The sequence below is a fragment of the Camelina sativa genome, chromosome 17 (assembly GCF_000633955.1).
Source record: "Camelina sativa cultivar DH55 chromosome 17, Cs, whole genome shotgun sequence".
NCBI classification, from domain to species: domain Eukaryota; kingdom Viridiplantae; phylum Streptophyta; class Magnoliopsida; order Brassicales; family Brassicaceae; genus Camelina; species Camelina sativa.
The window spans coordinates 15293503-15320329 of NC_025701.1; the positions used below are offsets into that span (position 1 = coordinate 15293503).

Below are 26827 nucleotides of genomic sequence, written 5' to 3' on the forward strand. Positions count from 1 at the left end.
ATCCATGCTATAACACTAGTTAAATTTTATTTCATAATCTATCTTGTAACCCACTATTTAATTTGTAATCAATCAATCTATCAATTTTGTAATATATCTTTGGTCAACGTTGTGGTCTATCGATAAAATCTGTGAAAAATAAATTTGTAATATTGTGTTTAAAGATCTTTGGAAACAACGTGATATAAGACTAAAATCTTCCAAAAATACAGTTGGGAATATCCATGATTTTATTTGTTACCATTAATATATCAATTATCAATTTGGAATATTCCTAATATTTAGGTATAACCATTAATATTAATATATAAATTAATTTATTACCTATCTATAACCTATTTGTAACCATTTATTAAAAATATAAAGTCTACAAAATCTATATTGTGTACTTACTTTTTATTAAAAAGGGAGGGATATATATATATATATATATATATATATATATATTTGTATTCCTTCCTTTAATCATTATACTTCTAAAATTACCTCCTTAAATGAAATAATCTCCATCATCACTCGAACACCCAAAATCCCTCTTCTTCTTTAAGAGCTATCTCAAACTATATATTTGTTCCCTCACTAAAAAGCTTCATTTCACATGTGTATATTCACATCTGTGTATCCTCATTTAGTTTGTACTGTTACATTTTAAACCTCTAAAGATGGAGCCAAGATCTCTAGAGGCACGCCTGCTATAGGCTCCAACACTTGAGCTTTTGGGAGCTCTTTCAACAATAGTTCCTGCATTCAAAAATCAAATATCGAAGACATTATCACCACTGAGCCAGATGGAACCATATTTTAACTTTCATTATATTTTGGGGGGGTCACGAACGCTGCACCTTAAATGATTCCAACGTTCCTTCTTTCTTTATTATGGTTGCTAAAAGTCCCTTTGCTTCAAGCTCGCCATTTTGCACCGGCACAACAAACCTAAATGTTCAACAAAAACCCGATTGATAACTACAAAAAGCAAGAGTGTTGATTAATTTTCTTAAGACTACATGATCTATAACGGGGAAAAAAAGATAAGATGATTATTTACTTGGTTTCCAAGAGTTTGGCGAGCTGGACAGCGTCTTCTTGGCCAGACACAAGAGTAAACCGTGGGAGAAGTTGTTTGATGACCGGTGTGATTACAATGTCGGCTCTTTCATTCTTCAGAAGTTCCATGTTGCATACACAATGAGGTTCGTAGTAGAGAGATATCTGATCTTCAGGGGATACAAGGAGATATCTGAGAACAAAATAAGTAGAACTCAAACATGAAACATGCATCACCAGGTTATTAACTGTTGTCACATACCATATTAATGGAGCAATTGAAAGTTTGATGGGAGTTTTTTTTCTTTCTTTTACATGTTTTCAGGGCGTTGCCATGGTGGACCAAGGATAGGTCCTGCTGTGGCTTTAACTCGGATCTTAGAACCGTTTCTTGCGTTTAGCTCACAGCTATCTCCAGGTTCCAGATAAGTGACCTAGAGTAATACTTCAGCAACCTTTTCATTTTCTAAATTGTTGATTTAGTCTTAAATTCCGGTTAAGACGAAATCTTCAGTAAACATGCGTCTGCCGAGAGACGCTTTACCTGAACATAGACATCAAATATGCGTCTGCCGAGACGCTTGTATAGTTCTTCATCAGAAAACTGAATCTCCATAAAATGAAGCTTCACATCGTAAGCTCCATTTTCCAAGCAGAACGCGTGATACACGAGGGAGAGAGCAGATCGACGTGCAGTCTTATAAATATCAGGATAATCTCCAGGTAGACTAGTTGAAAGGATGTACTGATCCTCACTATCATCTTTAAACACACCTGATACTAGGTTTTTTGTGTCTCCTAGTTGGTTCAATTAACCTTATGTAGTTGTAGTACTTAAGGTGTCAATCCAAATGGGATGATGCTAGTCACTCAAGATGCAATCAAGATTTCACAAGTCAAGCCAATTCAAGAAGAGTGGTTGTCTAACAGTCCTAAAATGGTCAAAATGTAAAACGGAAATGAGTCACAGAACTAGAAACGAGAATGCATGACAAGAAGCGAAAATGAATAAAAACAGAAACGAGTCTGAGCATGAACTAAAAAGCAAGAAACGAAACAGTTCCAGGAATGTAATAGAAATCAGAAAGAAAGAAGTCCTAAGGATGGGGTAATTGATGTCGGTGGAGTATCCTAGTCTAAGGAGTGTTTAACATACCACAAGCAAAGTATCCCTAAACAATGAACATCACAACTTAGCTAATCCAATCTCTTGGCAAAAGCTACTCAGACTCAACCACTTCCATACCTAGCTCTTGCTAGAGAAACGTGGTTGAGCAGGCATGACAAACAAGTTCATTCACGTCAACAAACATCCTAGACAACTAATCTCTTTGGCTAGGAACGTAAGTCTCTGGCACTAGTTGGTCAGACATTTCATCAAACACCTTTTGGGTGTGGAAATGTCTCGAACCTAGTTCCAATTGATCAGAGAGAAACTAGCAATTCTAACTCTAGTCTAGAAGGGAATCATACAATCAAAGCTTAAACACTCTACATCCTAAGATCTTCCACCTAATCTATCCCATCCTCAAAAACTAACACACTACTCAGATCCGGAAATCATCACCAAAGATACAAACTCAGAAAACATTGAAACAAGCATTATTAGGTAGATAAAAATAAGATGAACAACATTGTAGAAGGAATCAAATGCAAAATCTCAATAAATCTCAACGATATCGGAATACAAGTTTCAGAACGTATTTTTGTAGCTAGGTTAAAACCTTCTGGGAACAAAAACGAGATAAAAGATAAGATGTCTCAGCAAAGACTTAACAAAATGTATATATAGTAGTCCAACATGGAAAGCCCTAAAACTTAAAATGACAAGGTAAAGCGTCGGTTCGGTAATCTCCTGAAGCGTGTGAAACCAAACGTCTTTCTTCCCGACATGTGCGATCGAGTCCGTGTGCGTCGAATGGAATGCAATGTCATCATGGCTTGGACGGACGGCTGAGGAGCATGGCTTGGACGGATGCTGGGGACCATGGCTCGGACGGATGCTGGGGAGCATGGCTCGGACGGATGCTGGGGAGCATGGCTCGGACGGATGCTGGAGAGCATGGCTCGGACGGATGCTGGGGAGCATGGCTCGATCAAACAAGCTGGTGTGCGTAGCGGAGGAGCATGGCTCGATCAAACAAGCTGGAGTGCGTGGCGGGGGAGCATGGCTCGGACGTGGTGTATACGCATCCACTAAAACGATGATAACTCTTGAACCACACCTCCGATTGGCTTGAAATAAACGGCGTTGGAAAGAAAACTCAATTCCCTACAATTTTGATGAAGACGTCGAAAGCTAAATCCCACTCGAGTGGGACGGCTCGAACGGATAGCTCGGACGACAATGGCTCGGACGACAATGGCTCGTACGAAAATGGCTCAGACGACAATGGCTTCCAACGTCTCCTAAATACCTGAAATACTCTAAAATGCACAATGTATGTAAGGATGATGCAAGAACTACCTAGACGTGCAAAGTGTATAGAAAGGACTAGAAAACGATGCAAACCAATGAGTTATCCTAGCTAAATGCATGATAAAAATAGGCTAAGGAAAGACAAAATATAGACATATCAACTCCCCAAACTTACTCTTTGATTGCCCTCAAGCAAACAATCAAGAATAGAGTATGGAGAAGAGGTGTGAAGATGGGATCTCAGAACCTAAAACATGCTAAATAAAATAGTTAGAATCAAGGTCTTTGTTTTTAGTTCTATGATGCATGGTGAAGGAACTCTATATTTTTTTCTACACACGCAATCCTATCGATCATTCCCTTTAACATTCATTAACAGAGAACCGTGAATCGAGCTAAGCAATATCGTTGAACTCATTTGGCTAGGGTAAAAGGTTAGAGACTTAGATGGTCTCCTTCTCAAGTGGTTTCATCAATTCAGAACAAGGTTCTCTCACGAAAAGGAGTTGAGCTTAAGAGAAGGCTAAAGGTTGAAACCAACTGATACATACAAGAGCAGCGCCCTGTCTACCCAAAAAAACGTTCCAAACCGAAGTTGGTTCTACCCTTCATCACAAACATTGTCTCAAACCCATTCTTTCAGTCTTTACACTTGGTATTAAGAGGAGTTCACTTCTTATCATTCTAGCGGATTGGGAAATCTTTATTATCACTATGGTTCGTTTTCTTTTCTTCTAGGGACTCTAGACATCTTAAGCATTTTTTTTTCTTTTTTTTCTTTGTCTAGTCTTTTTATTTTATGCCCAGAACCAATAACTCTTCTTACTTTGCTCAACCCAAATCCTTTACTAGACTTGTAAACTATGTAAACACATCCCCCTCCTAAAGACTTTCTACCTCTTTACTTTTCTGCACAAATCCATACCGAATACCCAAAATTGAGTTCTCACCTAGTCCTACTAGTCCGGATAACGCGAACTAGAACTATACAGGATTCTACTCTTGTCGGTTAGAACCTAACACTTTCTAACAAGCTCAACTCGGAAAAGGCCTGACACTCAAGAATACAATTGGCTTGAAAGAACGGTTGGTTAAGGGTGCGGGGAACTGTTCCAAAGATGGGAATCAGCTACTTGGATTGACAAGGGTGGTAAAAATGTGAAAGACAATCCAAGTATGTATATGGTATCCATGAGTTCAACTTCAATGCATAACAGGATAATTGCAAGTCAGGATTAGGTTCAAGTAGATAGGGAATGATATCAATTCAAAACATGCTTCAATCTTAAATTTTCAAGTTCAATCAACAAGCATCAAAGAACTAAGAATAATGGCCTTGATCCTATCCTATTGAATCCAACATGCTAACAAGGTTACAATCATCATCAACCCCTATGCTAAATGCAACAACCCTATATGAATAAACCGAGACTCAATCCTAATATGCAAGTGCAAACTACATGAACACTCTGTTTTTGTGGAAATTTTCGAATTTTTTTTCAAATTTTTATGGTTTTTCTATGCAAATAGATGGATGCAGACTCAAACATGATATGATGCAAAAAATTTGAAATAAGAATCACAAAACACAACATCAGATACATCATCTCAAACCCTCCCTCAAACTTAAATTACACAGTCTCATGTGTAAGAAAAATTTGCAGGAGGATTTAAGAATCACAACAGAAACAATGCGGGAATGAAATGGTATGTACAAAGGAAAGGTCGGAGTACCTCAGTAGTAGAAGAAGGAGTCCATGCTCGCCCAAGGGGGAGCGTGAAATTGACTCTGTCCTTCGCCTTATTCGGGATCTGCGGGTGTGACATCAGCTGGTTGGTCGACTTGCTGCTCGACCACTTGCGTGATACATGGTCGGTTGGTCGTCACACTGCATGTCATCGACTCTGGACTCACCATGGTCCGAGACCAACACAACAACCTCGGTAGGCTGATAATCACCCTGATGTTCAACTTGCTGCTCAACCTCATGCTCATCTCGAGCTGCAGAGCGACGCGCTGATCTGTGACTAGAGGAGGCTCTGGAACCTCGCGAACCGCGTCTCTGTCTCTCCCTAGACTCGTGTGACAAGTGGCGTGAAGGAGCGGGTGAAGGCGGATGCTCCCGAGGCAGATATGAAGATTGACGTGCTGGAGAGCGAGTCGGAGAAGGTGTTCGCTCTATGTTCGCGGAAGGGCGTCCTGGCATTGGTCTAGTATCCTCGGGGATAGACCTAGGGACCGCGGTTGTGGAAGTCGAACAGCTAAACTTACGCATAAAGTTCATGACAGTCTTGGTGAAACTGCTCAACGTTTTGTCTCTGGCCTTCCCCCATCGTTGAAGCTGGTTGAGTCGATGATGAGCCTCTCTGACCCTCTTGGCCATTCTCGGATCCGAGTACTCCTTGAAGTGGAACTGCTCTGGGCGGTACTAATCTGGGTGGTATTCCTCTGTGTCTTCTTCCAATGGCTCGGCGCGTGCTTCCGCAACGTCTACATAGTCTTTTTCAGCTTCAGAATTGTATAAGATATCCGCGGGAGGGATAAACTTGATATGCTCTCCCCCTAAGATTGTAGTCAACTCGACGCAAGGGAGGAGTAATCTCGAGGGTCCGACCGCAGGATGCACAAACTTGTAGAGCAACCTTCCATGCCTCAAACCCCAATCCAAAGTGCGTAGCTGTCGCAGGTTGTTGATGTCTATCCAACGTGGTGGGTGCGACTCAGAGTGTAGGGGGACGCCAACAGCCTCAAGGAACCAAGTCACGACGCCTCCCATGCACATCACTCCGGGAGTGTGGTTGATGCTTAGTCGCGAGACCCAATGCTTGTATGTCAGCATGTAGTTGATAAGGTAGAGCGAGACGGAAGTGTTGGATATGTCACCTTGCAGCACGGTGCAATCCATGGCAGTGAATGAGAGTCCCTTAATCGCCAGATCGATCATCTCTAGCTCGCCATTCGTCATGTATCCCTTAATCTCTTTGGCGTAAAATGCATTGGTGACCGCCTTTTGGAAGTAACGCAACACTAGGCTTCGCACGTTCAGCGCTTTTGTCTTTGATGAAGTGAATGTGGGCGTGCTCCCAATCGTTGTCCAGAGTGCGGATATCTCATCCCGATCAAACTGCGGCGTAGTCCCTGTTCCGCTGGGAAATCCAAACATCTCTTCGACGATTCTGAAACTGAGAGTGTAGAACTGGCCGTGAACGCGAAATGTAATGTAGCCCAGACCTCCATCAGACATCATTCCCGGCTCATCCGCGTACAGATGCGTCTCCAAAGTACAGAGGAACTGAATTTTCTCCTCCCTGTATCCGTTTTTGGGTGTGTTCATGATTCCATCCAGATGGCACCGCCTAAACAGATACTGAACATCCTCCAAAATCCCGAGTTGCTGCATAGTCTCAACATGGGGATATCTTGTTCCCTCGAACTCCATATGCTGGAACAGCTCGTAGTATTCCTTGGGAGTTAGTTTTGTCTCAGCGCTCTTTCGTCTGACCGATTTTCTGGGAGCTGGTGCTGAGCGCAAAGATGGTGACAATGGCTCGATCGAAACGGAGACGGTGACAACGGTGGATGGCTCGAGCGAGATGGAGATGGTGACAATGGCTCGATTAAAACGAAGATGGTGACGATGGCTCTATCGAAATGAAGATGGTGACGATGGCTCGACCGGATTTGTGGGTCGATGGAGGCAGCAGTGCGGCGTGAGACGGCATGACGGGTTCGCGTATGCAGACGGCGAGAACGGCGGTGTTGGAGACTGGCTCGAACGGTGTCTTCGCGGGGATAACAAGAGTGGTTCGATCGAGAGTTGAGAGAAGCGACAGCGCGAGCTGATGGCTCGAACGAGGTGTGCAACAGTAGCTCGAGAGAGGCGGTTGGTGAGTGTCTCGAGCGGAGCTTCACGGGGTCGACGAGAATGGCTCGGACAAGAGCAGACGGCGGCAACGGCGGACATGACGAGGACGACGGCTCGATCGGGAGTGTGGCCCGATGGAGGCAGCAGTTCTCTTTGGCAGGTCTATTAAGGGAGAGTGAAAGGTGAGAGTGTTTGTTGGTTGGGGAGAGGGGAGAGTAGAGAGAGTTGAGAGAGTTGTGTAATAAATAGGAAGTGATATGTCGACATAAAAAGTTGACATAGATGGAGTGTGGTGGTGGGTTGATGTGGGAAGATGGGATACAAAGTTGATGTGTTTGGTGAGAGGGAACAAGAGAGAGATGGGTGGTGAGGTGACAAGAGAGTTGAAAAATCTCGTGGGAGAGGGAAAGAGCAAGTGGGTGGGTATTTCCCATATATTTTTTTTCGTTTTTGGTTTTTTTTTTTTTTTTTTTTCAAAAAAAAAAAAAAAGTTTTTTCCNTCTTCCCAATCTCCTTTTCACTCTGCCTTTCTCTGTATCCTCTATTTCTTTTATGGAGAACTTCTCATACTTGACGTGATTCTGAACTCACTCTTTTGACTGCTATATTTTTTTCTCTGTTGCTTGTACTCCCTTCTGTAGATTCCTGAACACAAGAAAACCAAAAAAAAAATTAAAAACACAAGGATCCTAAAAAAATATTTACAGTGATACCTTTGGGACTTCCTCCCAAGTGAGCTTGTTTAAAGTCACTAGCTTGACTTTTCAGTTTTTTAGGCTTTTGGGGGTTCATGGAGGAGCACAAAAAACCCATCTGGTCGGACTTGGTCAGCTAAATATTTCTTGACTTTTCTGACCATTTACAGTGAATTCACTACCATCTTTGTTCAGGAGAGTGATGGCTCCGAATGGCAGAACTTCCTTGATATCAAAAGGTCCAGACAACCTAGACTTAAGCTTTCCAGGAAATAACTTAAGTTTGGAGTTGAAAAGCAAAACCTGATCCTCAGCCTTGAGCTCCTTGACAATAATTTTCTTGTCATAAAATTTTTTGGTACTTTCTTTGTAACTTTTTTGAGCTCTCATAGGCATCAAGTCTGATTTCATCCAACTCATGTAGATCAAGAGTCCTCTTTGCCTGAGCTGTGTCGATATCCAAGTTCAGCAACTTGATAATCCAAAGTGCCTTATACTCAACCTCTACAGGAAGATGACATGCTTTACCATAGATCAACTGAAAAGGTGTTCGTCCTATTGGCGTCTTAAACGCTGTTCTGTATGCCCAGAGAGTCTCGTCCAACTTGACAGACCAATCTTTCTTCGAGACTCCAACAATCCTTGACAAGATACCCTTGATCTGCTTGTTCGAATCTTCAACCTGTCCGCTTGTCTGAGGGTGATAGGCAGTAGATACCTTGTGCTTGACCCCATACTTTCTCAGCATGCTCTCAAAAACTTTGTTGATGAAGTGAGTTCCACCATCACTGATCACCGCTCAGGGTATCCCATACCTTGGAAAGATTATACTTATGAACAGCTTAAGAACAACCTTGTGATCATTGGTAGGGCTGGCTATGGCTTCGACCCACTTAGAAACGTAATCAACTGCCACCAAAATATAGACATTCCCATTAGATGTGGGGTTGAATGGTCCCATGAAGTCTATCCCCCAAACGTCAAATATCTCCACTTCCAGGATCGGATTTTGGGGCATCTCGTTTCTCCTTGTGATGTTGCCCATCCTCTGACAAGCGTCACACTTGGTGATGAAGTTGTGAGCGTTTTTGAACAAGGTTGGCCACCAGAGACCTGCTTGAAGAACTTTCTGAGCTGTCTTGAATGTGGCGAAGTGACCTCCATAGGTGGAACCGTGACAGTGCTCAAGCACTCCCTGCACTTCCCCTTCTGCTATGCATCTTCTGAACAGACCGTCAGAACCTCTCTTGTACAGATAGGGTTCATCCCAGAAGTAGTGGTTGACCTCTCTGAAAAACTTCTTCTTCCTGTAGGGATCCATGTCATCAGGAACTTCTCCACAGACCTTGTAATTCACGAAATCAGCATACCATGGTGCAGTGTCTGAAGTGATCGCCATACAATTGATTTTTAGGTTCTCAACCCCGGTGTCATGCATCTGCTCAAAAACCTGGGCGACCAGAAGTTGTTCCTCAGGCATTGAATCATCTATTGGAACAGCATCTTCAATCCTCATTCTTGATAAGTGGTCTGCAACTCCATTTTCTATGCCTTTCTTGTCAACAATCTCCATGTCGAACTCCTGAAGTAGCAGAATCCATCTCAACAGTCTCGGCTTGGTATTTTTCTTCGAATAAATGTGTCTCAGAGCAGCATGGTCGGTATACACTATGACCTTCGAACCCACAAGATAACTCCTGAATTTTTCGAATGCAAACACAACTGCTAGGAGTTCCTTCTCTGTGGTAGCATACTTTCCCTGAGTCTCGTCTAAGGTGCGACTCGCGTAGTAGATGACATGAAGCTTCTTGTTAATACGCTGTCCCAGAACAGCTCCAACTGCAAAGTCTGAAGCGTCACACATAATCTCAAACGGATGATCCTGATTCGGAGCTTGAACTATGGGTGCCGAAACCAAGGCCTCCTTGATCTTGCTGAAAGCTTCCAAACATGCTGCATCAAATTCGAACTCAACCTCCTTGCACAACAACCTTGTCAAAGGTCTTACAATTTTTGAGAAGTCCTTGATGAATCTCCTATTCCCAAAAAACTTCTGATGTCCTTCACTGTCTTAGGCGGTTGAAGCTGAACCATGACCTCAATCTTTGCCTTGTCAACCTCAATTCCTCTTTCAGAAATTTTGTGTCCCAGAACGATCCCTTCTTCAACCATGAAATGGCACTTCTCCCAGTTCAGCACCAGGTTCGTCTCCTCACATCGCGTCAATACCCTGCACAAATTTAACAAACAGGAGGAGAAAGTGGAACCGTATACAGAGAAGTCGTCCATAAACACTTCCACTGACTCCTCAATCAAATCCGAGAAAATCGATGTCATGCACCTTTGAAAGGTGGCAAGAGCATTGCACAAACCAAATGGCATGCGTCTGTAGGCAAAAGTGCCATAAGGACAAGTAAATGTTGTCTTTTCCTGATCATTAGGGTGGATAGGGATTTGGAAGAATCCACTATACCCATCAAGGAAACAGTAATAAGGATGACTAGCTAGTCTTTCCAACATTTGATCAATGAAAGGAAGAGGAAAATGATCTTTCCTAGATACAACATTCAACTTCCTATAATCAATATACATCCTATGTCCTGTGATGGTCCTAGTTGGGTTTAGCTCATTTTTTTTCATTTTTGATGACAGTAATTCGTCCCTTTTTAGGTACACAGTGCACTGGAGATACCCAAGTACTATCAGAGATAGGATAGATAACTCCAGCATCAAGTAGTTTTAGGATTTCTTTCTTAACTACCTCTTTCAGATTAGGATTCAATCTTCTTTGGGGTTCAATACTAGCATATGATTCATTTTCAAGATTGATCCTATGGGTGCAAAGACTAGGTGAAATTCCCTTGATATCATCTAAAGAATAACCAATAGCCTTTCTATACTTTTTTTAGCTCAGTTGCCAACATCCCCAATTCATCATCACTCAACCTAGAATTTACTATGACAGGATAAGTAGAATTGGTTCCCAGAAAAACGTACCTGAGTCCGGAAGGGAGAGTTTTGAGTTCTACCTTCGGAGCTTTCAGTTCCGACCAGTCTTCAGCATGGGCGTCAGGAGCGGTCACGATCGAGCGCGGTCCGAACGGTGTCTCGAGCGGTGATTCGAGTCGGGTCTCGACGTCGGTCGAGTGGGAGGTTTCACGTTCTGAATTCTCTGTCTCAACTGCACATACCTCTTCTGCGTCAGACAACTGCTCGAACTCCTCGGGTTCGTCCATTTCTCTGTGGGAGTCTAGCATATTCTTGTAACAAGTGGTCTCCCCATGCAGGAATCCTTCTTCTCCATCCTTGGTTAGAGCAGTTTTGAGATGATCCTCCTCAGCTAGTTCCTCCAACAGCTCATCAGCCAACTTATCCATTTCCTCAATGTAGAAGACTTGTCCTCCTATTGTTGGCTTCTTCAAAGTATCCTTGATGTCAAACTTCATAATGAAGTCGTCGCCCAGATTGAGATCAATCTTGTCATTTCTGACATCAACGATGGCTCCAGCAGTCGCCAGGAACGGTCTTCCTAGGATCAGAGGATCCTTTGGTTCTTCGTCCATCTCCAGAACCACAAAGTCGGTTGGCACTTCCACGTCTCTAATCCTGACAGGTAAGTCCTCTAAGATACCATGTGGAAGTCTCACTGATCTATCTGCAAGGATGAGGGAGATGTCGCATCCCTTAAACCTTGTGAAACCCAACCTCTTAGCCACAAAGAATGGCATCAGATTCACTGAAGCGCCAAGATCACATAAACACCTCTCAAAAGACATGGGTCTAATGGAGCAGGGTAGAGTGAATGATCCAGGATCTTTGAGCTTCTTGGGTACAACCTTCTTCTGGATGATTGCACTGCACTCAAGACTTAGTACCACCATGCCTTGAACTTCTTTTGTTCTCTCCATCACCAAGTCCATGAGGAATTTCTGGTAGTGAGGAACAAGTGCGAATGCATCCAGCAATGGCATTCTCAACTCAATCTCCTTGACTTGCTTTTCGAACAAGGCTTTGTACTTCTCAGTAAGCTGCTTCTTGAACCTCACTGGAAATGGTAGAGGAGGCTTGTACGGTGGAGGGATGAACCTCGCGGGTTTGTCATCAGGAACAACAGGTTCCTTAACAGCTTTAGGTTCGGACTGCTTCACTGGCTCGATTGGATCTTTGACTGCTTCGACTGGGTTCTCCATCTGAACGTCATCCTGAACAAAACCCTCCCCATCTAACTCCTCACTATCCGCAGTAACCCTTGAAACGCTCCCATGCTTCACAGAATGATTCTGAGCTCTTCTGAGTGAAGCTAGAAATCTCATTCCTGAGACGTGCTGTTCTGGAGTTAGAGAAAAACTTGGCCAAGAATGCTTTCTTGCAACCATCCCAGGTGGTGATTGATCCCTTGGGAAGGTTTTTCTCCCATTGATGAGCCTTGTCTCCCAGGGAGAATGGGAAAAGCCGCAACTTATAACCGTCCTCACTCACGCCGTTGATCTTGGTAAGACTGCACAGACGGTCAAACTCGTCCAAGTGGTCGAGTGGATCCTCCATAGGCAACCCGTGGAACTTGTTGCCTTGGATCATGGAGATCAGACCACTTTTGATTTCGAAGTTGTTGTTCTGCACGGCGGGAAGGACGATTCCAGCACGCTGAGTATGAGTGTTCGGTGCATCCCCAGCACCAATGTTCCAAGGTCCCGGATGTGGTTCATTCTGTTGTTCCATAGTAACTGGTGCAGGATGATCAGTGAGTTGACGAGCTTGTTGGGGTTGTTGCAACCGATTGATTTCGTCGATAACAGGAAGAAGATTCTGATTCCCTCTTAATATGGTGTGCATGCAAAGTTGCAATCAACATGTACCCGAGATGCAAAACAAACAAGCAGACAACCAAAAGAAGTTCGTATTCAGATTGATTGTGTAACAGAACTTAATCTTGCATATAACTTGAAATCTTAAATGTAGCAAAAAGAATCCCAAATGGCAACGGCGCCAAATTGATACTAGGTTTTTTGTGTCTCCTAGTTGGTTCAATTAACCTTATGTAGTTGTAGTACTTAAGGTGTCAATCCAAATGGGATGATGCTAGTAACTCAAGATGCAATCAAGATTTCACAAGTCAAGCCAATTCAAAAAGAGTGGTTGTCTAACAGTCCTAGAATGGTCAAAATGTAAAACGGAAATGAGTCACAGAACTAGAAACGAGAATGCATGACAAGAAGCGAAAATCAATAAAAACAGAAACGAGTCTGAGCATGAACTAAAGAGCAAGAAACGAAACAGTTCCAGGAATGTAATAGAAATTAGAAAGAAAGAAGTCCTAAGGATGGGGTAATTGATGTCGCTGGAGTATCCTAGTCTAGTCTACAGAGTGTTTAACATACCAAAAGCAAACTATCCCTAAACAATGAACATCACAACTTAGCTAATCCAATCTCTTCGCAAAAGCTACTCAGACTCAACCACTTCCATACCTAGCTCTCGCTCGCTAGAGAAACGTGGTTGAGCAGGCATGACAAACAAGTTCATTCACGTCAACAAACATCCTAGACAACTAATATCTTTGGCTAGGAACGTAAGTCTCTGGCACTAGTTGGTCAAACATTTCATCAAACACCTTTTGGGTGTGGAAATGTCTCGAACCTAGTTCCAATTGATCAGAGAGAAACTAACAATTCTAACTCTAGTCTAGAAGGGAATCATACAATCAAAGCTTATACACTCTACATCCTAAGATCCTCCACCTAATCTATCCCATCCTCAAAAACTAACACACTACTCAGATCCAAAAATCATCACCAAAGATACAAACTCAGAAAACATTGAAACAAGCATTATTAGGTAGATAAAAATAAGATGAACAACTTTGTAGAAGGAATCAAATGCAAAATCTCAATAAATCTCAACGATATCGGAATACAAGTCTCAGAATGTATTTTTGTAGCTAGGTTAAAACCTTCTGGGAACGAAAATGAGATAAAAGATAAGATGTCTCAGCAAAGACTTAACAAAATGTATATATAGTAGTCCAACATGGAAAGCCCTAAAACTTAAAACGACAAGGTAAAGCGTCGGTTCGGTAATCTCCTGAGGCGTGTGAAACCAAACGTCTTTCTTCCCGACATGTGCGATCGAGTCCGTGTGCGTCAAATGGAATGCAATGTCATCATGGCTCGGTCGGACGGCTGAGGAGCATGGCTCGGACGGATGCTGGGGAGCATGGCTTGCACGGATGCTGGGGAGCATGGCTCGGACGGATGCTGGGGAGCATGGCTCGGACGGATGCTGGAGAGCATGGCTCGGACGGATGCTGGGGAGCATGGCTCGATCAAACAAGCTGAAGTGCGTAGTGGAGGAGCATGGCTCGATCAAACAAGCTGGAGTGCGTTGCGGGGGAGCATGGCTCGGACGTGGTGTATACGCATCCACTAAAACGATGATAACTCTTGAACCACACCTCCAATTGGCTTGAAATAAACGGCGTTGGAAAGATAACTCAATTCCTTACAACTTTGATGAAGACGTCGAAAGCTATATCCCACTGGAGTGGGACGGCTCGAACGGATGGCTCGGACGACAATGGCTCGGACGACAATGGCTTCCAACGTCTCCTAAATACCTGAAATACTCCAAAATGCACAATGTATGCAAGGATAATGCAAGAACTACCTAGACGTGCAAAATGTATAGAAAGGACTAGAAAACGATGCAAACCAATGAGTTATCCTAGCTAAAAGCATGATAAAAATAGGCTAAGGAGAGACAAAATATAGACATATCAACACCTGTGTTACTGATTCCCCAGTCGTTTTTGAAGTGCTGATTCGTTGCAGCACTGAGTTTGTAGTTATCAGCTTGATAAGTGATTTATGAGAAGAGTTTGTAATCACTATGTTGTCTCCCCCACAATCAAATATGAGCTCCGGTATGTGTTAATATTACTGATTCAACAGAAAGTGAAAATACAAACTTCAACATGCATGCGCAGCTTGTATCATATCTACGAAGAAATCATGTTCGTACCTCTTATCCTTGCAGCTAGACGACCATGAGAAATTGTTGTAAGAGAGATCACTGTGAGAAATAAACAAAAGAGAAACAAGAAGACAAATTAGTTGAACCAGAAATATCTCAAGTGATATATAAACAAGGGAAAGTCTAAACGTACATATTGGATTTGTCATTGAGAAAAACACTAGATTCAACGGTTCCAGAAAGCCTATTTCCAGTCAAATAGCTTAGCTCTGGCTTACTCCAAATGTAAGAAGGAATCAAACCATACAAACTCACATTCCTCAAAATTCTGAAACAAACACAAAGATATTTGTTTGAAATTTTCAGATAGAACCAAGCCTCATCAAGACAAGAAAATTAAAGATCACTAGAAAAATAAATACAAGGTTTTGATGGCGTTGCTGGTTATATTTGGAAAAGAGTTTATCCCACTCGTACCACTAATAATCCTGCATATGGGTATATCGCTTAAAACATTAGTCTTGTTTCAACTGCATGTCCTTATTGATATTATCTATTAAAGGTAGTTACTTACAGTTTCTTAATTTTTGTTAGGCGGCCAACTTCAGGAATAGGTCCTTTCAGTCCACTTGCGGATAAATGTCTGTTGATCAATAACCAAAAGAACAAGTTAAGCGGTGCAGAAACACAAACTATATATAAGAGAAATTACAATAATTTAGTAAAGGACAAGCTTACAACTCTCGAAGCTGAGACCAGTTGCCAATATATCCTGGGATGATGCCAGTAAAGTTATTGTCACTTATCCTGCTGCATAATGAAGATATACAACTAGTTTAGAGCTATTTATAAGAAATTTACTAATCTTTAATTCTAGTTACGTACGAAGAAAAAAATGCTTTTGAAATTTTCCATTTCCAAAGTAGACAAACACAACTTACAAATCCTTGAGGTTAATCAGTTTAGCGAGAGAGCTAGGTAGGCTTCCTGTAAATCGATTGGATCCAAGTTGCCTGCAAAAGCCAGTTTTAGAAAAGCTCAATACCAAAAGACTCTTGTGGTTTTCCAAAATTGGTTACGATGTCTTACAATTTTTCAAGGTTGATCAAGTTACCAAGCTCATCAGGAATCGGACCAGAGGACTGGTTTGCTTCAATTCCTCTGGAAAATAATAATGCAAGTAAATGGCACATAACTACGGGCCGGTAAAAAAATTTGTGTGACGTACAAGATTGTTAGATTCTTGAAGTGTTGTAATCCACGTGGTAAGTTCCCAGACAAATTATTTGCGCAGACCGAGCTGCGAGAAAAATCAACGTTACTCGCAAATCATGAGGGTGAAGCATCAGAGAGACAGAGACAGAGTGAGAGAGCTAACATGGTAGTGAACTAATCATGAGGATGATGATCTAGTGTTGGAGTCTTTAGAGCTTCTGCAATCAGAGATCAAAGACAAGTTCCATTGCTAATCTGAATTCTAATTAACAATAGGATACCATACAAAGTGTTTTTATTGAAAACTAGTGTCTACTGATGATTTGCAGGTAGCTCTACTTGACTCAAAGATATTGCTGATTGAAAATTCAAGGATTAGTCTGCTGAACAGACTCACCAAACTTGCTGTTTTTGACTATCGCTTTTATGTTCATCACCCACTGAGACAGTATTTGGTGAAACTTTTTGAGGACTTGGTTTGATGAGGTAAGACAAAAGACTTGCCTTTGTCTTTCTTGAGTTTAGTCACGCAATTATTGATATGTGTGTAATTATCTTCCACAGGTTGTGGGTAACTGGAAGGGTGTGGTCGGTGGTCGTATATTGTGTGGAGGGAGAGGAAGGTTTTATGATGCTGCTTGGTATTGTATTGATGACCTAGCAAAACAGAGCTTTATCAACCAAGGATTGATAATTGATGTATAAACATTTTTTTAGATATTGCATGATCAGCTGAAATTACAAAGCGGTGAAGTGGAATACAGAAGATATTTGTATGGTTATTTGTAATTTGGAGAAGATATTTCCACCATCCTTTTTTGATGTTATGGAGCATTTGGTGATTCACTTGTCACATGAAGCTAGTCTTGGCGGACCTGTGCAGTTTAGATGGATGTATTGTTTTGAACGATACATGGGCCATCTAAAGAAAAAAGTAAAAAATAAGGCAAAAGTAGAAGGATCGATTGTTGAACAATACATCAACGAAGAAATTTCTACTTTTTGTACTTATTACTTTGAACCACACATAAAGACAAAACATCGAACAGGAGATCGACACTATGATGAAGGTAATCAAGACGATACTCATGAGTTTGATGGAATTCCAGATATATTTTCTCAGGCAGGGAGGGGCAGTGGTAAAGAAATACAGATATGGCTCCAAGATAGAGATTATCATATTGCACATACATATATTTTGCAGAACTGCGATCAATTAAGATCATTTGAAAGGTACGTAAAAATAATATACACATATGTACTTTAATTTATATATTAGTAGACTGAGTGTCATAAATCATAATTTTTTTTTCATGAATTTATATTTATATAGGTTATTTGATGAGAGCATGATTGCGACTAATCCTGGGATTACTGAAAACAATTTAACCGAGCTTAGAGAAAAAACATATTCAAGCTGGTTACAAAAACATGTAAATGTTTTTTTAAATAAAATAAAATAAATATGTGCATGCATCTTTGATAAGCTTATATTATACATGATTTTTTTTTGTAAGCTTAAAATATGTGCATGTATCGTGGTTGTTGAATATACATCATTTTTTTTCTAAAACAGGTGGAAGATACCTTGAACAATAATTCATATCCAAATTGGTTGTTGAGTCTCGCTCATGGTCCAATGGTTCAAGTTACTAGTTGGCCAATGTATTTTTGTCGTGGATATATGTTTCACACATATGATCATGGGAAAGACAAAAAGAATGCCAATTATGGAGTTTGTGTGAAAGGTGTAACACCTTCCAGCTCAAGTGAAGAAGCTGCTGAGTTTTATGGAGTATTGAAAGAGATTTATGAGCTGCATTATCCAGGACCAGTTGATCTTAAAGTCGTGGTTTTCAAATGTGATTGGTATGATTCAACCATTGGGAAAGGTATACGAAAAAACAAGTCAGGGATCATTGATATTAATGCTAAAAGGCATTATCAAAAGTACGATCCTTTTGTTTTGGCTTCACAAGCAGATCAGGTATGTTATGTTCCATATCCAAGAATGACTCAGCCGAAAAAGATCAACAATGGGAAGCAGCAATTACGATACAGCCAAGAGGAAAAGTATTGGTCAACCAAAATCTGGATTTCACTGCACTGCAACATGATAACACTAATTCTGTTGTCCAATCTGATTCATTGCACATTGAGACACTATTATATCCAGATGGTCAACCAGAAGATCTTGATGATCCAATACTAGAAGAAGAAGTTGGATCAGACGCTGAAGATGGGAATTCTGATATCGAATTAACTACTGACGACGAATGTGAGTAACAATTTTCAGATTATTTTATGTCATTTTAACTCTTTTGGAAAAATTTGTATTTTCAGCTCTCTCTTTTTTCCATTATTGAAACTATTTTATTATTTAATTGGAGTAACAAAAGTGGTAATAACTATGTCACAATTTATGACTAAACACAAAGGTAACTAAAATAGTGACTAATTTTGACTACGTAGTTACAAAATATTTGTAACTAAAAGTGACGTAAATATAGTCACAAAAACCGTATAATTTAGTTACCTTATTTAGTTACAAATCCGTATTTATATATGTGACTAAATATTTTGTAACAAATTCGACACAAATAGAGACCAAAATCAGTTACCTTTAAGTCGGTCACAATATTATAACTAAACAGTGACATATATATGACCGTTTTAAATACGTCACATTTTCGTATCTAAATCGTCATAATATTATGAGGAACATACGGTCACAATTTTTCCGTCACAACATTCACTTTTTCTTGTAGTGAGTCTAGCCATGGAACGGACGATATACAAGAATTACAGGGGTTGACGATAACAGGTTGTAAGAAAATAGACTCAGATCAGATTCGATTATACAACTAAGTCAGATGGGATTCTGAAGAAATTTGAAAGTAGGTAACCAAAGAAACAAGAAAAAAGATATCAGTCGGCAACATTGCAGATTAAGTTACCAATGTTACTAAGGATGAAAATATACCAAACCATTTGAAAAAAAAACTTGCACCGCTTATTCAGTGAATGATGCAAAAAATCACATATTAACACTTCTGACAAAGCGTCGCTGACTCAAATTTTTATACTTTGGCATCATCAATGTTACAAAGTGATCATGCAATAACTAACCTATATTGGAAGAAAGATTGACATGGAGAATTTCCCTCCAGGAATCTCGGACTCAATCTTCGTTATATATACATTGGTTGTTACAATTTTACCTCAAATATAATGTTAAAATTAAAATAGCTTTTATCTTTTGAATCATTGATTTCAGTTCATTATTTTTTATTATAAAAAGATTATGTAGTAAATTTATATATTTTTTCAAGAATATCTTCTAGTTTTTAAAAAGAATAAATTTTGACAGCAAGAATATATTCTTACTATATCTTACTATATATCGAATTTCCTAACTACTAACTAGTATATATAAAAAAAGCACTTGTCTAGGGATTTATTTTTTACTAAAACCGAGAGTCTCTTTCTCTGTTATCTTCACCATGGGCGAGTCTGTGATTACTTCGCTTTTCTCTTTTTTCTCCTCCATGTGCGAGTATGTTTTCAAGGCCACAAAGCCTTTGAAGAAAGATAAGAGAGACGTTCTTTCGTGTACAAAGGAGGACAAAGAGACGATTACGATCTTAATTGACGCTAAGACGACTAAAAAGCGTCCGGCCAAGAAAACTTTCTGCTCATTCTCTGAGTCTGAGCAGAAGGCTCGTCGTGAGTGGGCGGAAACACGTATTTATGCGGCTCGCCTTGTACAGGGGTTGGAGAGGAAAAGTTGTGCCGAGAAGCCTCTTTCTGAGGCTACTTTAAACAGCAAGGATGAGTCGATATCTGGCAACTCTTCTTCAGATGATTCCGTAAAGGCCAAGGCAGAGAGTAGTTCGAAGGAACCTGCGAAGAAACTTGATATATCATCAGAAGATGATTCTGAGGATGCCAAGGAAAGTGATGGAGATGGAAAACCTATTAAAGCAGATACTAAAAGTAAAGAAAAGGAGAGCACTAATAGTGATGATTCGAGCGATGAATGGATTATGATATGATGGATTGTGATAATGTTGTATAATGCTTTTGACTAAGTCATTCTCATCAGAACAGCGATGCTTTGGGTTTTAAGTTGCATGTAATTGCGTTTTATTTTTATTTTAATGTTTATATCAAATATCCTACTATATTAACTAGGACTCATACCAAGTACAAGTTATATCCATGTTTTGAAGAAATCATTAGAGAACTTTGAATCAAATGTCTTCGAGGACGTTATTTATCATAAATAACCTTTTTTGTTAGTAACTTCAAATAGAGATATTATAGCTAAAATCACATGATTTAAAAAATCATAAATGTTTTTTTTTTTTTTTTTTTTTTTNTTTTTTTTTTTTTTTGACAAAAAAAAAATTATATGATTATAGAAATGTTTTGTTATTTTCAGATAAATTATATGATTAAATATTTATTCAAAAAATTTAACCAACAGAAAAAAGACTGAAAAAGACAAATGGTCATTAGTCATTATTTAGAATGATTTTCAAGAACATTCGATGGGGTTCAATGTATTCAGCATGTTTACTGTTTAAAATTTATTAGTAGTATTTTTGAAAAAAAACTTAAAATTTTTGGTATTTATATGATATGAAACTTGAATTAATAAAATAATATAATTTAAGTATGTTATAAATGACGTGCATTCTATTTATTTTGGTTGGAAATAATATAAATATAAATATAAATATCAAAAACAAAATTCTCTTTTATGTGGCATGTCTTTAAAATCATGATCTCGGAGTAATTTATAGAAGTTCAAATTAGTTTCAATATATATATATATATATATATATATATATTTGTTTGACATTCCTCTCATCATGAGTTCAACTAATATCAACTTAAGAGTGAGATATGTTCGAACTTGGTACACCTTACAAAAAGTTTTGCAATAAATTCACTTGCATCAAATAGTTTGATATTATTGTGAACACTGCGTGAAGTTGAAAGTTTAATTTATATTTTTGGATGAATTTATATTTCTTTTAATAAATTTACTTTGTTTTTATATTTGTTCCACATCAAATTTGGAGATGAATAATTTTCTTCTACAATTCTTCCAAAAAAAAAAGACAGTGTGGGGTCTCTATATATTAAAATTTGGGAAAGAAATTAATTCTAAATGGTAAAAATTTGGAGATGAACAATTTTATTCTACAATCTTCCAAAACAAAATAGTGTGGGATCCATATAATAAAATTTGGAAAAGAAATTAATTCTAAATAAAAGAAAATGAGGAATAACATACCCTTCTCATTCCTTTTAAAAAAAGAAAAGTTGTTAAATACTTTTTATTGATACCTATTTTCAAAAATATCTTTTTTTGGGCCATTTTTTAGTTTTATCATCTTTTACACAATTACAAATATGTTAAATTAACTTTTAAATTTTATTTTTGGGTATAAGTTCTTTATTTTTTATTAAAATAAATTTTTGAAGAGTTAGGGTTTAGTATTTGGTAAAATTTAGTCATTTTGTATATAGAAAAGAGTATTATTAAAAATGGATAACAACATAGAGTATTTTTGCAAAAGATATAGAAAAAAATATTTTTTCAAATAAGCCTTTAAAAAACTGGTGAGTGAGACTCTAAAAAATATTAAGAACATAAACTGCTAAATGCTAGTCGGGGACCTACTTATATATTTGTATTCCTTCCTCGTTAATCATTATACTTCTAAAATTACCTCCTTAAATGAAATAATCTCCATCATCACTCGAACACCCAAAATCCCTCTTCTTCTTTAAGAGCTATTTCAAACTATATATTTGTTCCCTCACTAAAAAACTTCATTTCACATGTGTATATTCACATCTGTGTATCCTCATTTAGTTTGTACTGTTACATTTTAAACCTCTAAAGATGGAGCCAAGATCTCTAGAGGCACGCCTGCTATAGGCTCCAACACTTGAGCTTTTGGGAGCTCTTTCAACAATAGTTCCTGCATTCAAAAATCAAATATCGAAGACATTATCACCACTGAGCCAGATGGAACCATAGTTGATTTAACTTTCATTATATTTTGGGTGGGTCACGAACGCTGCACCTTAAATGATTCCAACGTTCCTTCTTTCTTTATTATGGTTGCTAAAAGTCCCTTTGCTTCAAGCTCGCCATTTTGCATCGGCACAACAAACCTAAATGTTCAACAAAAACCCGATTGATAACTAGAAAAAGCAAGAGTGTTGATTCATTTTCTTAAGACTACATGATTTATAACGGGGAAAAAAAGATAAGATGATTATTTACTTGGCTTCCAAGAGTTTGGCGAGCTGGACAGCGTCTTCTTGGCCAGACACAAGAGTAAATCGTGGGAGAAGTTGCTTGATGACAGGTGTGATTACAATGTCGGCTCTTTCATTCTTCAGAAGTTCCAGGTTGCATACACAATGTGGTTCGTAGTAGAGAGATATCTGATCTTCAGGGGATACAAGGAGATACCTGAGAACAAAATAAGTAGAACTCAAACATGCATCACCAGGTTATTAACTGTTGTGGCAGACCATATTAATGGAGCAATTGAAAGTTTGATGGGAGTTTTTTTTCTTTCTTTTACCCGTTTTCAGGGCGTTGCCATGGTGGACCAAGGATAGGTCCTGCTGTGGCTTTAACTCGAACCTTAGAACCCTTTCTTGCGTTTAGCTCACAGCTATCTCCAGGTTCCAGATAAGTGACCTACAGTACTACTTCAGCAACCTTTTCATTTTCTAAATTGTTGATTTAGTCTTAAATTCCGGTTAAGACTAGAAACTATGAAACAAGTCACTTACATTTTTAAAAAGAGGATCCAGCAAAGGCTTTGCATTTGGAGTAGCAATAACCTTTATGTCTGGAGATTTCTCAGAAAGTGGCCTAAGGGTATTCAGATGACAGTGATCATCAAGGCTTTGAGTAATGAGCAGGCAATCAACTTCAGGGAGGTCATCAAGCTGAACCAAATATAAAACTTCAAAACTTACAATCAAAGTGAGAGAGATGATCATTATAAAACTGCATTGAAAATTAGATTCATGTTTTTAATTAAGTGTAACCTTGAAGCCCTTCAAATATCTTTTGGCAGCATCATAGAGCCATGGGATTCCAAAATCCAAATTACCGACAAGAATCGGATCAACCAGGATTCTCAAGCCACTTGTTTCCCATAACCAGCTATTGCCCTGACTCCCACAAAATTGAAGACATGTAATAATCAAATAAGATGCAACATTTACTACTAGAAACACAAATTCTCAACTAGTAAAGATCCCCTAAAACGACCACCACTATGAAGAAACCCCACCTCCAAGTATGTCAGCTTGAAAGCATCTGTCCCCGAGCCACTAACCCCAGTAGCTTTGTCTTCTGACAAAACAGAAGATACCACATGCCTCGACATCTTGAGGCGGATAGAGAGGGACCTGGCAGCAATGTGAGGAGCTGGTGAGAAAAGCGGAAATGCAGATGCGCTTAGGACTCTTCTTGCTTTGGTCTTGATACTTAGAGGAAGAAGAGCATTGGCCTGAAGTGGCATCGTGGCTGCTTTGCCACCTGACACCACCATAGCCATTGATTTTTTTTTGCCAACTGAAATGTTCATAACAAAATGAAGTCTTTCAACGAATGAACCGAAAAGAGATTCACTAGTTTATAGGAATCTATACTAACGCAGTTTTACAATCATACAAGTCATCATAAAGATCTCTACTTATAAGAACCCATTACATCATCACTAACTGCTCCTTAACGAACTTGAAGCAGTTATAGATATGCTACAATCAGTCTTAGGGTAGTCATAGTAAACCGCTTAGACTTAAAGCAGATGAAAAATCTTTACAAGTAGACCAAAAAAATGTGTCTTTGGCTAATGAATTGTAAATTTATTCATTGGTCTTAGATACTTTTACTTCAATATATCCGAAGATGCCATAATTCTCATTCTACCAGCTCACGAATATTCAATTAGCCTCTTTCTACACACCTATGCTAATTCATCCTCACAGGACGACGAACAAGCCTTAATTTGGGATGAGCTATTAAACATAGTCTGAGAAACCAATACTAACCGACTAATCAACATCGACGGGATAATAAATTAACAGAAAACTTTGGAATCTAATGTTGGAACTTTGATTTAGTTACTAGCCATGAAACCCAGACATGCTGAAATCAGAAATATACAAAACGAGTAATTAGAAAACATAGAAGAAAACAAAAGAAGACGGAACCTGAATTTGGAGTTGAAGAGAGAGTCTGGTAAGAAACGTAAGTCTCCAATGTTTCTCTGTTTGAGTGAATGGTTCTTTCAAGTTCCAACGCACAAATGATCACTCCGCACCCAACATTAGGCGAGAGAGAGAGAGCGAAATTGGTGGTTAGAGTGAATTTCATTAAAACGCAGCGTTTAGATACAACCTGTCTAACCGATCCGGTTTAGAGAAATTAAAAAACTGAAACCTTTCTTAATTCTTAAGGGTTTACTATTACGGTTCGTTAATTTTGTTGCCTGACAACTTTTGAGTTCTCCGTCGTAATGGTGCGGTTATGGTACGGAAAGCTAAACCTTGAGAAACCGTATTTAGCATTGGCAACGCAGCAGAGTAGAAGCAGACTCCGGTTCAATTCGCGTAGAGCCCTCTCTTATTCTAGATTCTAGAGAGCATAATAACCCATTACATCACTAACTGCGCTTTAACCAACTTGAAGCAGTTATAAATATGCTACAAACAGTCTTAGGGTCGTCATAGGTAAGACTTAAAAAGCAGATGAAGAATCATTACAAGTAGACCAAAAAAATGTGTCTTTGGCTAATGAATTGTAAATTTATTCATTGGCCTTAGATTATTTTACTTCAATAGATCCGAAGATGCCATAATTCTTACTCCACCAGCTCAGGAATATTCAATTAGCCTCTTTCTACACATCTATGCTAATTTATCCTCACAGGACAACGAGACAAGCCTTAATTTGGGATGAGCTATTAAACATAGTCTGAGAAACCAATACTAACCGACTAATAAACATCGACAGGATAATAAATTAACAGAAAACTTTGGAATCTAATGTTGAAACTTTGATTTAGTTACTAGCCATGAAACCCAGAAATGCTGAAATCAGAAATATACAAAACGAGTACTTAGAAAACATATAAGAAAACAGAAGAAGACGGAACCTGAATTTGGGGTCTCTCTGTTTGAGTGAATGGTTCTCTCAAGTTCCAACGCACAAATGATCACTCCGCACCCAACATTAGGAGAGAGAGAGAGAGAAATTGGTGGTTAGAGTGAATTTCATTAAAACGCAGCGTTTAGACACAACCTGTCTAACCGACCCGGTTTTAGAGAAATTAAAAATTGAACCCTTTCTTAATTCTTTAGGTTTTACTATTAGGGTTCGTTAATTTTGTTACCTGACAACGTCGTATTTTGAGTACCTGACAACGTCGTAATGATGCGGTTGTGGTACGGAAAGCTCAAGCTTGCGAAACCGTATTTAGCATTGGCAACGCAGCAGAGTAGAAGCAGACTCCGGTTCAGTTCGCGTAGACCCCTCTCTTATGATCATCATCATCACAGCCTCACGGACAATGGCAGCACGAATATCACACCACTCTGCCTGAGCGAGAATTAGCAAGTCAACGCACATGTATGCAGAATCAAAGCGTAGGGGAGAAACCGAGAGTAGTTTCTTCAAATGTTACGATTGAGACATTTCGATTCGTTATGCGATCAAGGAAACACGAAAGATGCTGTAGAGGTTTTGAATTGCTTGGAGAATAAGAAAGGTTATGCTTTAGATTTGATTAGACTTTTAAGTTTAGCGAAACAGTGCGGTGAAACAAAAGCTTTGGAAGAAGCAAAGGTTGTTCATGAGTGTATCATTGCTCTGGTTTCTCCTTTTGATGTTAGGTCTCGCAATGTGATCATGGAGATGTACTCTGTTTGTGGTTCTGTTAATGATGCGTTGGACGTGTTCGACGAAATGCCTGAGAGGGATTCGGAGAAGGGAACAAACCAGATGGGGAAATATTCAACAAAGTCTTCGCTGCGTGTGGTTTGATCGGAGATGTTGAAGAAGAATCATTTCAATTCGAAAGACTATGGAATCTGAAAGTACATCAGAGCTCTGAAGGTGACAGGAGCTTGCGAAGTGTCTCAGAGTGCTGATATGCTGACGTGGTAGATTGGCTGACGTGGAGAAAGATTATGGGATGCCGTGACAAGATATGTGAGAAGGAAGCAAGAAGAGATCGAGATATACTCGAAGATATTGAGAGTATATCTTCCTAGAAGAGATAAGGAAGGATATTTCTTAGGGATAAGGAATATTTCCTTTTAGTAGAGATTTACAAAAGATCTAGGTTAGAGATTGTTTTGTGGGGGGTATAAAGTGACGAGGGCTAGCCGCAAAAAAAGCTAGCACTCGTGGGGATAAAGTTGTGAGAATTGTGAACCTTCAAGAAACAAAAAACTTTGAAGGAGAGTGTGTTTTAACTCTTTTAGATCTACACAGGGTGTTGTGTTAGATAGATAAGAGAGTGAGCTTAGTTTCAAGTCTTCTAAGAAACGGAAGTTTTTATAAGATT

The 26827-nt window shown here is 39.3% G+C and overlaps 3 protein-coding genes and 2 long non-coding RNA genes across 6 annotated transcripts; 1 reads left to right on the forward strand and 4 right to left on the reverse strand.

Annotated features, from left to right (window-relative positions):
• LOC104757302 lies at window positions 552-918 on the reverse strand. The gene is made up of 2 exons (XR_762403.2): window positions 843-918; window positions 552-741 (listed from the first exon to the last, which is right to left on the reverse strand). It is a non-coding gene; the product is annotated as an uncharacterized LOC104757302 (long non-coding RNA).
• LOC104759509 lies at window positions 8368-11260 on the reverse strand. Its single transcript, XM_010482422.1, has 3 exons — window positions 11216-11260; window positions 9370-9474; window positions 8368-8718 (listed from the first exon to the last, which is right to left on the reverse strand). The coding sequence occupies exons 1-3, from the start codon at window positions 11258-11260 to the stop codon at window positions 8368-8370; spliced, it is 501 nt and encodes a 166-aa protein (XP_010480724.1).
• LOC109130256 lies at window positions 15601-15977 on the reverse strand. Its single transcript, XR_002036371.1, has 3 exons — window positions 15935-15977; window positions 15732-15803; window positions 15601-15636 (listed from the first exon to the last, which is right to left on the reverse strand). It is a non-coding gene; the product is annotated as an uncharacterized LOC109130256 (long non-coding RNA).
• Window positions 17081-18485, forward strand: LOC109130255. The gene is made up of 3 exons (XM_019239799.1): window positions 17081-17441; window positions 17542-17641; window positions 17785-18485. The coding sequence occupies exons 1-3, from the start codon at window positions 17101-17103 to the stop codon at window positions 18418-18420; spliced, it is 1077 nt and encodes a 358-aa protein (XP_019095344.1). The 5' UTR covers window positions 17081-17100; the 3' UTR covers window positions 18421-18485.
• LOC104757303 lies at window positions 21901-25507 on the reverse strand. 2 transcript variants are annotated; one of them, XM_010480033.2, is made up of 9 exons: window positions 25415-25507; window positions 24471-24894; window positions 23546-23829; window positions 23298-23423; window positions 23037-23195; window positions 22823-22941; window positions 22516-22707; window positions 22313-22403; window positions 21901-22207 (listed from the first exon to the last, which is right to left on the reverse strand). In XM_010480033.2, the coding sequence occupies exons 2-9, from the start codon at window positions 24631-24633 to the stop codon at window positions 22115-22117; spliced, it is 1227 nt and encodes a 408-aa protein (XP_010478335.1). In that variant the 5' UTR covers window positions 24634-24894; window positions 25415-25507; the 3' UTR covers window positions 21901-22114. The 2 variants fall into 2 exon arrangements, with proteins under 2 accessions (XP_010478335.1, XP_010478334.1); XM_010480032.2 differs by having other exon boundaries at window positions 24471-24926; window positions 25415-25488.